At 34.2% G+C, this 17,489-nt stretch overlaps 1 protein-coding gene across 8 annotated transcripts in view; it reads left to right on the forward strand.

Moving 5' to 3' along the window:
• FAM135A (family with sequence similarity 135 member A) overlaps window positions 1-17,489 on the forward strand; it is an 80,981-nt gene that overhangs the window by 44,065 nt on the left and 19,427 nt on the right. For 5 of the 8 annotated variants that reach the window (XM_058834650.1, XM_058834649.1, XM_058834653.1 and 2 more), the window contains 10 exons: window positions 495-637; window positions 753-823; window positions 1,132-1,305; window positions 3,560-3,686; window positions 4,046-4,199; window positions 6,994-7,071; window positions 9,232-9,281; window positions 11,030-11,185; window positions 16,828-16,901; window positions 17,147-17,301. In XM_058834650.1, coding sequence (XP_058690633.1) covers window positions 495-637; window positions 753-823; window positions 1,132-1,305; window positions 3,560-3,686; window positions 4,046-4,199; window positions 6,994-7,071; window positions 9,232-9,281; window positions 11,030-11,185; window positions 16,828-16,901; window positions 17,147-17,301 — 1,182 coding nt within the window. Of the gene's footprint in view, window positions 1-494; window positions 638-752; window positions 824-1,131; window positions 1,306-3,559; window positions 3,687-4,045; window positions 4,200-6,987; window positions 7,072-9,231; window positions 9,282-11,029; window positions 11,186-16,827; window positions 16,902-17,146; window positions 17,302-17,489 lie in introns of those variants that run through there. The other 3 variants (XM_058834654.1, XM_058834655.1, XM_058834656.1) reach the window with 3 other exon arrangements.

Here is a 17,489-nt window from a genome sequence, read left to right on the forward strand (position 1 = left end):
TCTCCATGCCAGGTTCAGGTGATAAACTCTTAGTTTGGCTTGAGTAGGATACAAAAGATCTCAAAAGAAAGAACAAATGACCTCTGTTCTTGATCCAGTGGAGTGGTATATGTCATTTAACCTCTTTGCCTCGTCTGTAGGTAATTTTGTTTTCAGTGTGGTTAAAACCAGCAAATTAACACAAATGCTAGATGAAACAATACAGAATTCAGGATTTTTATTACAATTTTTGATGCCTAGAATGCCTTCAGTTTGTAACAAAGCAAAAAATCTTCAGAGCTTATATTAAAAGCAAATTATATTAAAAATATTGACAGTGTTTCTTTGAAGCAAAATGTATCCTTTCAAACTTCATCAGTTGCTGACTGAAAACCACTTACATTACTGATGTTATTACAGTTTTAATAGTAATCATGAAACTGATTGAAATGATAGTTTCACTTATTAGCTGCTCTGAGTTTTCCAGTTATATTAATACTTGTTTCTCTCTTCAGGTGCAACAGATCTTGCCTTTCCTGCTTCAGTCCATGACAATATAGTTTGCAGTAAAACATTTCAGATTCTTTACAAAAATGAGGAAGTTTCTGTGAATGATGTGATGATTTTCAAAATAAAAATGCTGATAGATGAGAGGAAGGTAATCTGCTGTTCAAATTTACTATATTCAGATAATTTAGGCTTCATTATGTACAATTTGAATTAGTACAAATAAAGGACCTGAAAGATTTCATGCTTCTATAATTTCTTTGTAGATTGAGGAGTCGCTTAATGAAATGAATTTTCTGCTAACATTAGATTTACACTTCACGGATACAGACTACTCGTAAGTTTAAATATAGAAGATTTTGTTAAAGCAAGAATGTATGTTAACTCTTTCATCTGTTAAAATCTGGATTATTTATAGGTGTAGTGTGTTCACATTAGACATAAATGATGGTAAAAAAGAAATACAATGGTGAAGTCATTTCATAACTGGTTTGTCTCATTCTAATATTTTTTTCCTCTGGGAGAGATGCCATTGTGTTCCAAAGTATGAACTTATGCTAAATTGCTATTTTTGTCAGTTTTTAGTAACTTGCACTTTAAATATGACTGTTCTAATTGTATCTTGTTCTGTTAATTTCTTTTTAGACCAGATGACTTGAGCACACTACAGCCAATTAGTAGCCGAACTTTAAAGTTGCACTTTAACCTACACCAGGGCCTTCATCATTATGTCAATGTTATGTTTGATTACTTCCACCTTTCCGTCATATCGGTTATAGTCCATGCTTCTTTGGTTGCGCTGCATCAGCCATTGATAAGGTAATCTCTTTCTAATAAAATGCAAGTAAATTATTGAATGTCCAAATGGAAATGTTACAAAACCAGAATAATTAGGAAGGAGTTTAATCTGTGGACAATTTGTTCTCTATGATGATTTTGGAATTCAGGGCCCAGAGGGATGAGAAACGTAGTGTTTTTTAAATTATCTGGAACAAATATTGAGGGTTTTTTAAATTAAAAACAAGAGTGTATAGTGTAGAAGAGAGAGAATGCCCAAGGCCAGAGAAGTGGAAGAATGTATAAATATCTGTATTTATATGTGTATTTTTATATGTATAAATATTTATGAATTTTTTTAATCAGGAAGATCTGCTGCACACTGTACACAGTGACTGAAATAGCTGCTGTTAATACAAATAGGGTGCCTTCTGTTAACTATCTGCACAGTTTCAGTTACTGCTGGAATGGTAGTGATATCTGCAAATGATACATTTACCATTTTAATCACTAAATGGAGCTGGAGAATTTACTTTTCTTTTTAAAAAAGATTTTGGCTAATTTTTTCTGAAGCCTTTTTATTTAATCTACTTGTGTCACCCTTTGCAATCTCTGTTTACTTTGCAGCTCTGTGAAAAAGTTCTGTACAGTCAGTTACACATTGGAAGTATTCTTTGCACACCTGTTTTTTAGCTTATCTATCTTTTCCTTCTTTCATGGTCTTCAAATAGTCCATGCTACTGCCCTCAAGTTTCCTCATATTCAAGTCCAGTCTGTACCGTAAGTGCCCAGACCTTTAGCTGCAGGTATTCCCACTCATTGTGTCTGTCTTCATACCATGGAAAGCACTGTTGGTGTATGTTAGACAGCTGTTCTGTGCTGTAGGGCTGTGCTGATTTGGAGGATTCAGGTGGCTTTCATGGGTTTACCCCTGCAAGTTGGTTTGAATTGTTTTGGTGATGTGTTTTAGGCATGGTTACATAGTGAATGAGCTAACACATCAGAAGAGATGGCACAGCCTTATTTGGGAGAGAAACAAGTACTGAGAAGGTGGGAATTGTTGTTGAAGACATAATCTGATAAATGCACTTGAATAAACTTTTTAATGCACTTAAAATAGCATCATGTGTGTAAAATGTACATGATCACATTGTCCCACAAGTGAAATTCAGGCATTTAGGCTATATTGATCATTTGTTGTCAGAAAATGAAAACCAGGTTTTGATACTAATTTTTAGTCAGAAATATATTTGTCCCTACTGACATTTTTAAAAAGTTGTAGTAAATGTGAGGGGTTTTCTATGTATTTTTCCTCAGTTTCTGGCTTTTAAAGTGATGATACAATAATGCTGTTAATTTTAAACCTTAGCTTACCTCAGTTTGTGTAAGGAGATACTGAAACAAAACAGCAACTTCTATGCTGCTTTTATTATCTTGTGAGTAGGGTGTTGCTGGTATCCACAAAATTATTTTAAGTATTCAAGTTGTCCTTTAAATCAGCTTGTGTTGGGGAGAAAATTTACGGTGTTTTATTTCAGCTAAGCTTCCCCATGTAGCAAATACTTGATGGTTGCTGTATCCATATCTGGCTCACTTTTCTTGAGCACTACTTTCTGAAATACCTGAGAATTGCAAATGTCACTCCTCTTTGTCCTTTGGGCTTTCACGGGTGACATTTTGGTCTTCTGTTTGGATCATGCTCACGTTTGTTGGCATTTATCTCTTCCTTTCCTAGGAGTGGTCACTTTTTGAGTGTTTTCTTCTGAGTAGCATTCAGATTCACCTTCTTTGGAAACAACCAGTGTTAACACTTCCCTTGAAAGAGAGAAGATAATTCCACTTGGGTACAGCCCTAAACTCCTGTATAATCCACGCTTTTCTTTAACCTGTAATTGTTTATTTCTGTCTGTTATCTGATAGTCTGCACTTTCTGCATTCATTCATTTTTCATTCGTCTTTCCTAGTTGTTATCGCAAGGCTACTGTTGCAGGATGCTCTGTTCTTCCAGGAGTTCAGGATAGGATCTCCTCAGCAGGCAGAGGTCAGGCATCCTTTAGGAAAACAGCAATGTCAGTTTGTGTAACAGCTTTCAACTTCCTTCTACTGCTTCACTTTTAAGAGGTTTAAGTCCTCACAGCAAAATCCACAGAAAATGAATACTTCATACCTGTTATAGTTCAAAATTTATCTTTCTAGCTTAAACTTTCAGGAATAGTGTTTAAATTAATTGAAGTTTGCATTGTAAGTAATGAGGAACAGTATGTTCAGATTATCATTTCATTTGTGCTTTTTGCAGTTTTCCTCGCCCAGTGAAGAATACGTGGTTGAACAGGAATGCACCAGCACAAAACAGGGACTCTGTGATTCCTTCTCTTGAAAGTGTGGTCTTTGGCAATAACTATACAAAACAGTTATCAGCAGACGTAAGAATATATATCAGTTTAAGATTTTATTTGTATTCTGTTGGGAGGTGGGGATTTTATCTTTTGTGCAGGAATATTATTTGATAAAGAATGAACTTTGTTAGATGTTTGGGGTGGCGTGTGAAAAGGGAAATGAGAAAAACTGTTCCAGAAGACTATGTTATCTGCTTCAGAAATGTACACATGGGAAGCTTACAATATTAAGTGTTTGATCTCCTTTTTTAATGTCTCACAATCCATTGAAAATCACATAAATGTGGATCAAGTCTGTAAAAAGAGCAATTGCTTTTCTTTTGTCATTCTACTAACACTTCATTTATTAGATGAAATTAATATGTGCCTTTTTGTCTTTATTCTAGGGTTGCAGTTTTGTTGTTTCAGAGTCTTTCCTCAGCCATGCTTATAATTTTCACTATACACTTTGTGCCACTTTGCTGCTTGCTTTCAAAGGGTTGCATAGATATTTCATTACAATAACCAAGGATCTCCCCTCTTCTCACCGAATTGAACTGGGTATGTCCAATTTCATAAAATGTATCCCTTTCTTGTGAATGTTTATTAAGACTTCTTTTACACTAAACTGTCATCGATGGCATATCTTTTATATTTAATTTTTTTTTTGCTTAAACTGATCTGAAATTTAATAACTAAAAAACCCAAAGAAACAAGTACTGTCACATCTCTAATAAAATAAGGAGATAACAGCTTTAATCTATGGAAATATATTTTTTCTTCTTGGTCTTGATTTGTGCTCTTATTTCAAATTACTGTGTTTAGTGGTGAGAAAGTTAGAGAAGCTCTTAATCCAAGTGGCACAATGCACTTCTTTGTTTGTTATAAGGAAACTTTGTGTATTTGTACAAAAATCTAAATTCTTTAAAGTTTGAGAAGAATATTTCACTGAAAATGCACATGATAAAAGACCTACAAGAAAAAATTGCTGCTGGCTTAGTTTGTAGTTTAACTGATTAAACAGACTTAGTTGCCATGAAGATTTCTAGCTAACCACATGAGATAAAAGTAGCTGCAAAAGTATTACATGTCATGTATGGAAATGTACATGTACATTCCTTTTCTGTAGAATAAAAACATATTCGAGAGCCTAACCTTGATTTATGAACTAGAAAAGCAGTGAAAGTAAGAAAGAAAGATATGCTGGCATTGTAAACAATGATTTAGACTTTTTCCTCAGCAAGCATATACTTTTTTTAGTCGTGTTCTATTAAAGGAAAAAAAAAGATCATTTGGCATTTATATGGATTGTAGACAATAGTTACTGATTTTTGTATTTAATTTTGCCAGCGTCAAAACTAAGCACAGTGAAGCAGTGCTAATTGAGATATGAATGATATTTTAAAAATGTGATGTGGTCAGTTAGTGATTCAAAGAAATAATGTTTCACTTCTGTATTACAAAATACAAAGCTATTTTTGGTGGAAAAAATTTCAGGGAGCGTATTACAAATCTGTCCATAGAAAAATACTAGAAACTGAGGTGTTTTCTTTATAGAAGCAAAAGTCCTGCTACAGTTACTGCTGCATTTTTCAGTCATTTATCTTAATTTTGATATGGAGGGAAACACCTTATTAAAGGAGTGACTGAACTCTTAAGTTTTCCTTGTAAGGTCAAAATGTACTTTTCCCCAAATCATAGAATCACAGGGTCATTTAGGTTGGAAAAGACCTCTGAAGATCATCAGTCAACAATTAACCCAGCTACACCATGTTCACCACTAAACCACACCCCCCACGTGTCACAGCCACACGCCTCCAGAATGCTTCCAGGGATGGCAACTCCACCACTTCCCTGGGCAGGCTGTTCCCATGCCTGACCATCCTTTCAGTGAAGAAATTTTTCCTAATATCCAATGTCAGCCCCCTCTAGTACAACTTGAGATCATTTCCTCTTGCTGTGTCACTGGTTACCTGGGAGAAGAGGCTGACCCCCACCTCCCCCACCTGGCTAAGCCCTCCTTTCAGGCAGTTGTAGAGGCGCAGTAAGATCTCCCCCAAGCCTCCTTTTCTCCAGGTTTGAAAAACCCCAGCTCCCTTTGCCACTCCTCACAGGACTTGTGCTCCAGACCCTTCACCAGCCTTGTTGCTGTTTTCTGGATTTGCTTTAGCAACTCAATATATTGAGTTTGATGGCACTGTTGTTGTTCTAAGGATAGGCTTAGACTAAATCTTGATGCTTGAATATTTCAGATATGATCTTCAGTTCCCCTAAAACATTCCTTCAAAATAGATATGTAATAGAAAAGGCTGCCAGTGAGTTGCATACTGGCAATGCAGTGTTGGGTTGTATCTTTCAACCACATTGAAGTCATCAAAACCACTCACAAGTTTCAGTGGAACTTGAATCAGACCTTTTCTCATCTATATGGGTAATTTAGCTTACCTTTAGGAATGTAGTTTTGAGCAGAAATGCTCACAGTAAATATCTGAAGAGAAAACTACAACTTAGATTTTACATTCATGATACATATTCTACTGACAGTTTGTTTCCTGTGGGTTTAATTTTTTGTTTCTATTTTTTAAGTCTCTGCTAGAATTATTTGGATTTTTTCATATTTATAAATATATTTTTCATTTATTTCAGTTATACATTGATTGGGAAAATTGATATAATAAAATGTACTAATAATGTAAGCTTTAATTATTACTCACATTCTGCTCATGAAAAATAATACCTACCATTAACGCTAATGTTTGTAAAATCCATCAGCAGTTAACAAAAGAAAGCTATGTTTCTGTAATGTCTAAAGAAGCTGAGGCTCACTGGACTTAACAAAGTACACAGTTATAATTTGCACTTTCTTAAAAACATTTTTTAAAGTAAATGAACTTTTTTATAGTGGATATTTTATCTGTGAAGTTTAAATGGACATTGCAGAATAGAATATCCAGTCCTGTTTAAACTTTAGAATCATCATTTTTTTGTTTAAGATAATATTATTCTCTCTTTAATTTTGTTTCTTCTGTTTGCTTTGCTATTGCTCTGTCATATAATTTTAACACAAGGCACTGATTTTGCAGAAGCATGTGAAGACAACTGTTGGACTTGATAATTGTAATTGAACATTTAAATATTACTGGTTTGAGGAAATAAAAACACTACCTTAATGTGTATCACAAGTGATACTTAATCTAGAAACGACACTAAAATGATACGTTTTCATGTACTGATCTAACTGCACTAATTGCTAGGCTAGCAATAAGCTCTTTTACTAACTTTAAGGCAAATAATAAATCACAGGTGAAAAAAGGAGTGTAGTAACTAGTCATGTGTGTACAATCCCTGTAACTAGCCAAGGCCAGCATGCAGGTCCTTTATGAACGCCTTCTCAGAAGAAAATATCCACGAACCCAGAGATTCGCCTACCTAGGTATGTTTCCAAAGCAGGTGATATAATCCCTCAGATTTTTATTGATACTATAAAATATTATATTCTTATTAATAATATAAAGTGTTACTCCATTTGTAGAAAGAAACAATTTCAATATTCAGCCATAGCGAACATATATTGAACTCTGAAGTCTGCAGAGTTGAGCTACTAAATTTTAGGCTAAGCATAGATGATAAAATGAGACATCATTGCTGTTTTTTGGTTTAGCATTGTTCTACTTCATTAAACAAAAATGAGTGAAAGTTCAGTCAGTCATCAACATTTAAAAAATAGCTTAGAATTATAGGTTCATTTAATGCAACACAGACTCATAATTTTCAGATAGCTAAAGATAATTAATACCTCTTCTTTCTGAGAAATCTTTCCGATTCCTTTTGGTATCTCGACGCTTAATTGTTCAAGCACTACACCTTGGCACTATGAGTGCTTAGAGTGCATTTGTCCATATCTACATGGGCCAGTCCTCCCTTTGGAGAGTGTCAGTGTGGGTCTGATGCTGGACAACAGATTACAGTTTAATCTGTAATCTGTACAGTTTAATAATGGCAGTTCAGTCTCACAGCAGGTCACCAGTTTAATCATCTATAAGTATGGTTTGGTTTTTTTATGAAAAGGAAACCAAATTGTTTTTTATCAGAGCCAGCAAAATTGCATCTGATGTTTGCTGGCTTAACACTGCTATAGAACGTGTTTAATTTCCTTTTGTTTTATGTTAGGTCTATTCTGTCTTCTCTTTTTTAATATAGCATTGGAATATTAATATAGTTTGGGGATTTCCATAATGATTTTACATTTCAGAGTTTTAAATTTTCTTAAGCCTGTTCTCAACTGAAGTGTGACAAACAAATAATCAGTATGGTGTCATAAGTAAAATATTTCATTTTTTCACTAATGACAAAATTTGTGTGGCCCTACCAAAACTATTATTATAGCTTAAATTATTTTCACACATTTTCAGAAAAATTATCATGAAGTACTGTTTAGCAGAATGTATATGTAGTTTCTTTAAACAAGTTTTGTAAACTTGTTTCTGAGAGCATCATACATTTCTGCAAATTGCTTTTTTTTCTCAGAACTTTGAGTTGTGTGAGTTAATTTGTGTGGCATTAAGTTCAAACCTAAGCATGACAAATGCTGTTAGTTGAAAATCAATGCATACTTACCAAGTATAGGTGGCATAATTCAAAGAGAAGTTGAGTATACACTATTGCTCTTCTGTAAACCTTTGTTCATTATCCATACCCTATTGCTATTGCGGCTTTCAAGGCATATTTTGTTGCTGTGTGTTTTCAAGAAATATTGAACATTTTTGTCCTTTATACTGTGTTCCAAAAATTAAATATAAATTCTTGTTAGAGACAATTTTAGGGTTTATGAATTGTTTCCTTATTACTTATACTTCAGATGCAGAAGGAAATTAAACATAATAACAAATTTTTATTTGATTTAGCAAATCCCCAAAAGTAAACAGGACTGTTTAACAAAGAAAAACATCCTCATGAGGGAATATATCTGTTTTCTTCATAAATGAGTCATTCAAGGTTCAGATCCAGTTTAAGCTGCCATACTGTGTTAGATTGATTTGCTCTTAACATTGAACTATTGAGAGATTGCTTAAAGAACAGTTTTATTGACTAAAAAATGATTCCTCATACAACTAAAGACTTGTATTTATATTCATGTATCTTGTAAATTAGATACCTTTAGAAAAATGATACAGGAATAAAGCTTCTCTAGAAAATCTTGTAGAAGAGGAGTTGTATTACCTCGGTTTTAAAGGATGACATTGCTTCTGAATAGCAGCAGTATGAATGGATAATCTGAAAACTGTATAATCTAAACTACAGTTTAATTTTGAATGGAAAATTGCTGTCCTTGGCAAGGTGTCATGATAAGCAATCATGATAATTGCAAATTTTTTTTCTTAATTATGTTGTGTCCTCAATGTCAGAATCAAATTGCTAAGAAGAATTTTAATGGAAGTTTATAGTTTGCCTAATAACTGTGGCGCTTAATATGGCTTCAAGTTTTATTTGATTAATTCTTTTTCACATCTTAGAATTGTTTTGTGAGATAATTTGTTTCACTCTGCAACTTGGAAAGTACATTACTCATTGGTATGTCCTCTCATCTTTCCAGAAAACATAGATGTAGATATTCGTCTTACAGAATTGTGTGAAGAAGTCAAGGTACAGGGCTTTTTTTCATGTATTAAATAAGTGAAATGACTATAAAAGTAGAATGTGCTGATTTTATATGCTACTTGGAAATAAACTGTTTGTTTCAGGGATGACAGCATCTATGTTTTTTGCCAGCATTTATTTCAACTCTTCCTCCAATGAGAAACTGTGCAACTGATGCCAAAACTGAACTGTTGATCTGGTGGCTTGGTGTGTCAGTGTAACTATAATATATCATGTAACTATATATATCATGAAACTGAAAGTTTAGAAAGATGCATTACTTGTATGAAAATCACTTTTTGAATTTTCTGCAGTTATAATTTGATTTTTTGGGGTTTGATGCTATCAAATAACAATGACACAAGATCAAGCAGTGGTAGGTTTTACAAAAGGAGATTCTGCAAGTCATCCCCTCATCTAAAAGTACTTGTTCAGATGCTGTCTCCTTTTCCTGTTTTCCCTTCATTCTCAAGGAAACACTGTCTACTTTAAATGGATTAGATTTGTCTCCCCATCTCTCTCCTTAGTCACAACTAGCCCCAGCTGAATAACTTATTTCTTTGTCACAGCAAAGTCTAAAGGACAGGTTTTAAAACTTCGTGAAAGATTATCCATGCTTTGCTGGCGAGTGGGCCATCTGCCCAAGTTGGAAGAACATTTAACACACCTTTAGTTACTGCACTAGTAGTACAATGGCAAGAAAATGTAATATGGCCTTTAAAAGGACATAATTTGTATAACTGGAGACAAATTCAGCACTGCTACCTCTCTATGAGCAGCTAATGATCTTACTTTACATATTAAAATAGTTCTAATATTTACATAGCTTCTCTGAATTCGTTAGTTTCTCCCTTAGCTTGCTAAACATTTTCTGTTTTTTTTTCTTTTGTGCAGTCCTTATCAAAAGTTTCTTTATTTATCTTATTATTGGTTAAGTTGGTGTTTCTATATTCCCAATCCTTTTTTCTACTAGCTCTGTAATATTTCTAGAGTTGGCTCTTCACTATCTTTTTGTTTTAAACCCTTTTCCTCAGTGCCTTATGTGCCTACAATGAATTTCTTAAAAACTGTTATTTTCTAAAATGGCAGGGAACATAAGCCTAGCTATCTACAATTGCTGTGGGACTGTATCACAGGATTATAGTATGTTGTAAAGAAAGCAAAACTTGTTTCACACCATATTTGTCTTGGTGTGATCTGGTTCTAAGAAGCCTGTGCTATAACAATGTTTCCTGACTATGCATAAAATGTATGTAGATATATAGCATGTTATAAAGCTTATTCTGAGTATATTTTAGAACTATTCTGAAGAGATACCTTTATTAAATTCTTATGATTTTATCGAAGTTGGACTAACATAGCAAGTGTCAATTTTTGGTTTCCTAATTCCTCTTCCTTTAAGGCACATGGTATATTTATATGTTAGAAAATACAACAGTTGAACTCAGTTATCTTTGTCATAAGTGGAATTATTGTCTTAATTTTTGGACAGGAGTCCTAATTCTAAAAAGCAACGGGATAATATTTAATACAACAGAAAATAATCTATTACTGTTGTAACATAAATTGATTCAGTGTCTTGGTTTCAGGACGCTGCAGGACATCCAGTTTTGATACTTAGTTGGAACAGTTCTCATTTGAAAGTTGCTTTTTAAACTAAAATTCTCATTAAGATAAAGTATACTTTTTTTTATTCTTGTCTGTACATTATGGTTTCATCAGTGCATCACGTAAATATTTTTTCCTGACTTCAGAAAATGGAAAATCCTGATGAACTGGCAGAACTTATAAATATGAATCTTGCTCAGCTTTGCTCACTTCTGATGGCTCTCTGGGGGCAGTTTCTGGAGGTCATTACCTTACAAGAGGAAGTCACAGCTTTGCTAGCACAAGAGCATCACACATTAAGAGTAAGTATTGACCCAGGGACCTTCATATGCTTACTGGGGCACATTGTTATGGAAATGCATATCAAAATTCAGATTACCATTTTTCTATTTATATTTCGGAAAGCTGGTTGGAATTGTAAAGGGAGCTGTTGCATTTCATTTGTTACCATGTATGTAATGTATTATGTAGTTGGAATAAAATGCATAAAGCATATTATTTATGTTTATGAACCAAGTGATTAATTGTTCTTTTGAATAAGAAATGCAGTTCAGAAGGCAAATTACAGGCTGTGGAATAACATATATTTGTGCAGACTGATGTACTTTTCTGTGGGAGCCATGTCTACTGCCCACCCTACATTTTCCTTCTCTGCTGCATTTAGGCTGCCTGCTTATGTCATAAACAAAGTGTATTTCTTTCTGGAGTAAGAATTTATGGCGTTGATAAATTTTGAAATGGTTCTTACATGGGATATTATAAAAGAAGTGTATGTGAAATGATCAGGAACGAGTATGTGTGTACTAACACATCTGTAGTGCTGTTGGTCTGTCTGTGGGTGTGTGCAGTTGCTGTGGGCTCTCTGCAAGCAGAATCACAGCAGTGCTATTCTCATAGTGAAATGTAACTGAGTATGGAATAAAACCTTACTCTTACTTGATAAGTCACATTGTTTAGTGAGGAAATCGTGGTTGTGGAAATAGCCTGTTATGGAAAATAAATGGAATCTTTCAGAAAGAACGCAAGGATTATTTGATGTGCTAGCTATAAGAAAGGGATAATTTTATTGTCTATGAATCTGACTTGCCTGTCTGTGGTTTTTATTAACTACTGGAATCCCTCAGGTTAACTGGTGGAAGGTATGAAACAAGAATACTATTTCATTTAACCTGCATTTGCATTCAGCTTCTGGTATGTTAGTGTTTATACAAGTGTATATTAAGTAAAACCAAAGGAAGAATAAATTTGTTAATTTATACTGCTCCAGAAAAAAGACTGCTAATGATTATGTATTTATCTTCTTAAATGTGATTCTTTTAAAATCTGTGATGTAAGTCATTCTCCTTAGCATAATAAATGCCTTAATTATGGAGTTTTCCTGCAATTGTTTTAGGAAGTATAAATCAAAGAATTTAATTATACTATGGGAATTGAGATATTGCACATATTAGAACTATTTCTGTGATGCTTTCCATTTAAAAAAAAAAATCCAATAGGAGTTCCCTTCCTCCCTATGAAAAGAAAAAGTATAGTTTTATTTCACATCTGAATGCTCTGTGTCATTTGGAGTTGCTGTTATGCTCACTCCTTTTGTTATCTGTCACTTTGTGCGTTGTGGATACACTATAATCAAGCAAGGACTGGAGAGGAGATGCAAGGCATGGGCAATCTTAAAATTACATTTCTTTTTAGTTCCTGATAGCAGAAAGCAAGCAGGCTGACTGTAAAAAATTCATAATACAGCATTGAGAAGGGATTTTTACCTGAGCCAAACTGGATAGAACCAGCAATGTGATATTACTTCATTTTTAAATGGACACTTGTTTTCTGCACTCCAAGACGATATGAGTTTGTATGAATACTTTGCAAATATATGTAATTAAAATAAATGTAAGAAACCATTGCTCCATTGGGCTTCCTCTGTGGCAGTAGAGCAGGAACTCACAATCCATAAATTCAGTAAACCTTTAAATGAAAAAGAGATGCTAAATTTCAGCCTTCTGTTTTCTAAGAGTATGTTCAGTTGTTGGTTTTGGATATTGTTTTGCAGTGCTAAGTATAATAAATTGTAACTTTTATTAATAATACCTTGAAAATTTATAAATTTATATTCAGAGGGATTGTATAAACATACCTTGGGAAATCTACAATGATAATCATGTTCCACTGGAGCTATTATCTGCACATACCAAGTGATGCAGGCTTTCTGGTTATTTGATTTAGTTTATACTTAAAAGATGATCCACTAATACTCCTCTTTGGAGACTGTATGTTGACATTTAGAGTCATGGAATTGTTTAGGTTGGAAAAGACCTTTAAGGTCATCAAGTCCAGCTATCAGCTTGGCACCACCATGTTCAGCATTAAGCTAGATCCCCATGTGCCATATCTAAGTGTATTTTGAACACTCCTACAGATGGTGATTACACCACTTCCCTGGGCAGTCTGTTCCAATTCCTTACAACTCCTGTGAAAAAAAACTTCTTAATATCCAACCTAGACCTCCCCTGGTACAACTTAAGACCATTTCCTCTTGTCTTTTCACCTGGGATATGGCAGAAGAGACCAATTCCTACCTGGCTACAACCTCCTTTCATGTAGTTGTAGAGAGTAATGAAGTCTCCCCTGAGCCTCCTATTCTCCAGGCTAAAGATGACTCACTAATTCTCCTCTTAAGAGACTTACCTATCCTTTCTGGAATAAGAAACCTTTTTATTTTGGAAATGGATACTTTGATGTGTTCACTACTGGATGCTAAACCTCATTTTGTCTTTTCTTCTTGCAATATCTCCAGACTACGCTTTCCACAGGAAATTTCTCCCTGGGAAAGTTTATTAATTAACTTTTTAAGGGAGTGATTGGTCTGAGTAGTAATAATACTTATGTTAAAATACCCCCTACAAAGGCCTGACACCTGTATTTGGTCAAGTTACTTTCACCCTCTTTGCCCAGATGCTTGTAAAACAGGTGTTTCTTCTGAAGACTTGTTCAAGTATTGAAATTATTTTAATAATTGTACTTATGTTTACTTAAGTATTTCAAAATTTAACTATTTTCAAATACTTGTAAAAGCACAATATTAAAAGTGAGGAACACTTTAGGCAAAATTGAACATCCATCTACTACGTGATCATACTGATAAGGTTTACAAATGTATTTTATTGAAAAAACTGCTCAGAGTATGTTATTTTATATTACAAATAGTGTTTCAACACTAAACTAGTTCATCTCTTTGTTCTGTAGTGACATCTTCTGGTAGGTCTGAATATATTCTTCCAAAATTATTTCTTTCAGTTTGATCAGTCCTAAAATAGGAGAGCTGAAAACTAAGATCTCTGACTGCTATTTATAAGTATACAGACACACAATATGTATTCCACAGCAGTTTTTATACACAGTATACTTCTGTTTACATTGAGAGGACCATAAAAACCATGCCTCTGGGAAGTCTGTAGAGATTAGGAGTAGCAGCTACAATTTCCTCCTGTAAAGTCCTTGTGGAGTCATCCCAAGTCGGTGGTTCCTGTGTCATTAGCAGAGCTGGCAGTCCCTCTGGTTCTGCAGAGCCTGTTTAATAGTGTCCTAGCAAGTGCCTCAGTCCTTCAGTAAGTTAAGCACCAATTAAACATAATAAACTACTGTTGGTTGGGGTTCTTTTCTCTCATTAATAAAGACTTATGTGCTTTTGGAGCTTGCTTTCAACTAGTTTTATACTGTTGCTATTCTACTTGGAGCTGTCTGGAGCTGGTAATGAGATTTTCTTCAAAAGCACTGGAATTACTTAGTTACAAGTGGGATTTATTGCAAATGAAAACGTGCCTTCTGTTGGAAGGAGTGCAGTATTCTAAATATCTAGTCTCCATATAACTCCAATTACTTTATGTGGTGAAATGCTCACATCTAAACACTACCTTGCTTGCTTCCTGGGAAACAGCTGTGTGCCCTTTTCTTGACATATACCACAGACATCTACTAATTTGGCAATGTTACCTGATTGATTAGGATCTTTAATTAATTTTTAAATGGCTTAATTTAAAATGATAATGTCCTCTCCTCATGATCAATTGTTTGAAAATCTAGTTTTTAAGCAATAATACTCTCTTAAGTCTACTGTATAACAGTCCCCCCTTCCTGGGGTAAAGGGCGGGGATTAGCTCTGAAAAAATATGTATTTACAGGGTAGATGTCTGTTAGAAAAGCCAGCTGGGAAAATGCTGCAAATTACTTGGGAACATCAATTCTAATCCCACATGTGTATGTATAAACTCCTAACAACAAATTCTGAAAGAAAGCAAGTTGAGTTCTGGAAAGAGTGGAAGTTGCGTTTACAAGAAACCTGCTGCATTTTGTGTTTTCTTTTCACTTCAAAGCGTTTTCCTTAACTATTCAGAGATGGTGTTATGACTAAGATTAATTTCATGTAATACAGTACAATAAATTCTGGGAGGTTGGGACAGGACTTTAAATTTCTATTGCAAGTTAGAGATTGGGGGTAAAATGTTTTTGATTTAGGATTGGATTTTTTCTTAAGCACTTTGGAACAATTTTTTCCTCAGTTCTTCTTGTATTAAGAAAACAAGTTTAGAAGCTATAGAACCTAAAGTTAATCCAAGTGGTGCTCTCTAAAAGTATACTGGGCAGTGTATCAGGAGGGAAAATGAACTCTCATGCAAGTGCTTATCTCTGAACAAAATTAATGTGGTCCTGAAAATCTGATGTTTGCCAGTTCAAGATTTTCATAGAGGCATGTTTGTGCTCAGGGTGGGTACAGATGCTGGCTGCAGCTCTGAGTGGGAGAGCTGAGAAAGCTGAACTAGGTCTTCACACTTGTTGCCAGTTTCACACTGAAAACTCCCACAGTCTGTTCAGGAAGATCCATAATTTAAGAGGAAGACCCAGAGTATATTGAAGAAATAAAGGTATAGGAGGCCAGGAAGTGCTTGGTAAATAAATTATTGATTTAGTAGACTAATGGGTAATTCTCGAAGTGGGATAGAAGTTTTGTTTAAATTGATACAACCAAATTAACATTAACAATCAGTTGCCAACAACCATGGCACAGCACGTTCTCTTTGGTTTGCTTTTTTCTGATGCAGGTAATTTGTAAGTTAGAAAAATAAAGTTCATATTGATTGAATTAATATTTATATAGAATATTGGAAATGTGAGAAATCTCATACAAAACTTTTGGGGTTTTTAGATACTACATTTTCACATTTTTACTACATTGATTGTTTTATTTGCAGCACATTGCTGTATAATTCACATTCTATATTTTAGCATGTATTTGAAGGTAAAACCTTGAGGGTTTAACACATTTGATGGTAAAAAATATGCTCCCATGTGCTGTTAAATACCACTTCAATATTGTATTGTTTATTGACCTCAGACATATAATTAAGTCTTCAAGTCAGTGCTTATAATTGATGTACATTCTGTTACTGTCTTCATCATTTCCACACGAAATCTTTGCAAACAAAAGATTCTTTTGCACAGTAGTTTACTGTGGGCTAGAGAGAAGTTTAAAAACACTCCTGTATATTTTGAGACTGCAGAATATCTGATGTGTTTCTGCTTCTGAAGGTAATACTCAGGCTCATTCAGAAGTGTCAATTGAACAGTCATTTCCTTTCTTCCCATCAAAATTTACAATAATATTTTTGTGTTTTATTGTCTGAGCCTGATTTGGATGATTGATTTATTGGAAATCAAATTTTCAGCAGGCAGTTGAGTCTAATGTAATTCCCAGTCATCCAGAGCACAAATTAAAATTGTTTCAGTCACTAGTCTTGTCTGTGGCACCCATCCAGACTGAACATCAAAAAAAGAAAAAAAACCTCTGTATTATACATACAAATGATACATTGATGCATAGGAATGCTGGTGGATTTTTAAAAATTATTTGTAAGGTAAAATAAGCTCTGCTTTCATTTGAACCTTGCAGGTGCGCAGATTTGCTGAAGCATTCTTTTGCTTTGAGCATCCTAGGCAAGCTGCTCTTGCCTTTCAAGAACTACAGTGAGTAGCCTTTGTAATTCCACAGTATATAGCATGTAGTACTGTTAAAAAATTCAAGAGAAACTTTTGTTCCCAGTATAGATATAAATTACTGGAAGTTATATAAGAAGTTATTAAATAATCAAGCTATTAATAATTAATTAGTATAAAAGCTTCTACTAAAATTAATTAAACCATTGGTAATTTCTGTTAATGTAAAAATAAATAGTTCTGTTTTTTCATGGAGGACTGCTTCCTTTTTTCAGTGCTCAAAGTCATCTACAGGTGTGTGCAGCTATCAAAAACATTTCCTTCTGCAGTTCTCTTCCACCCCTCCCTATTGAGTGCAGTGAACTAGATGGAGATATGAACTCCTTGCCTATTATCTTTGAAGATCGGTATTTAGATTCAATTACCGAAGGTAAACACACCTCATAGTACAATTTCCTTTCTGAAGAAATGAGCAAAAATTATGTAACACTTGAGTATTTTTTCATAAATTTCTTGCTGTCTTTAAAGGACTATATTTATTTGAGAGGATGTGGGTTTTAGCTTCAGTTTTGAGGATGTGTAAAATTCTATAATTGCTCGTGTGTTACAGCATCACTT

This window comes from Poecile atricapillus, chromosome 3, assembly GCF_030490865.1.
Source record: "Poecile atricapillus isolate bPoeAtr1 chromosome 3, bPoeAtr1.hap1, whole genome shotgun sequence".
Classification (NCBI taxonomy): domain Eukaryota; kingdom Metazoa; phylum Chordata; class Aves; order Passeriformes; family Paridae; genus Poecile; species Poecile atricapillus.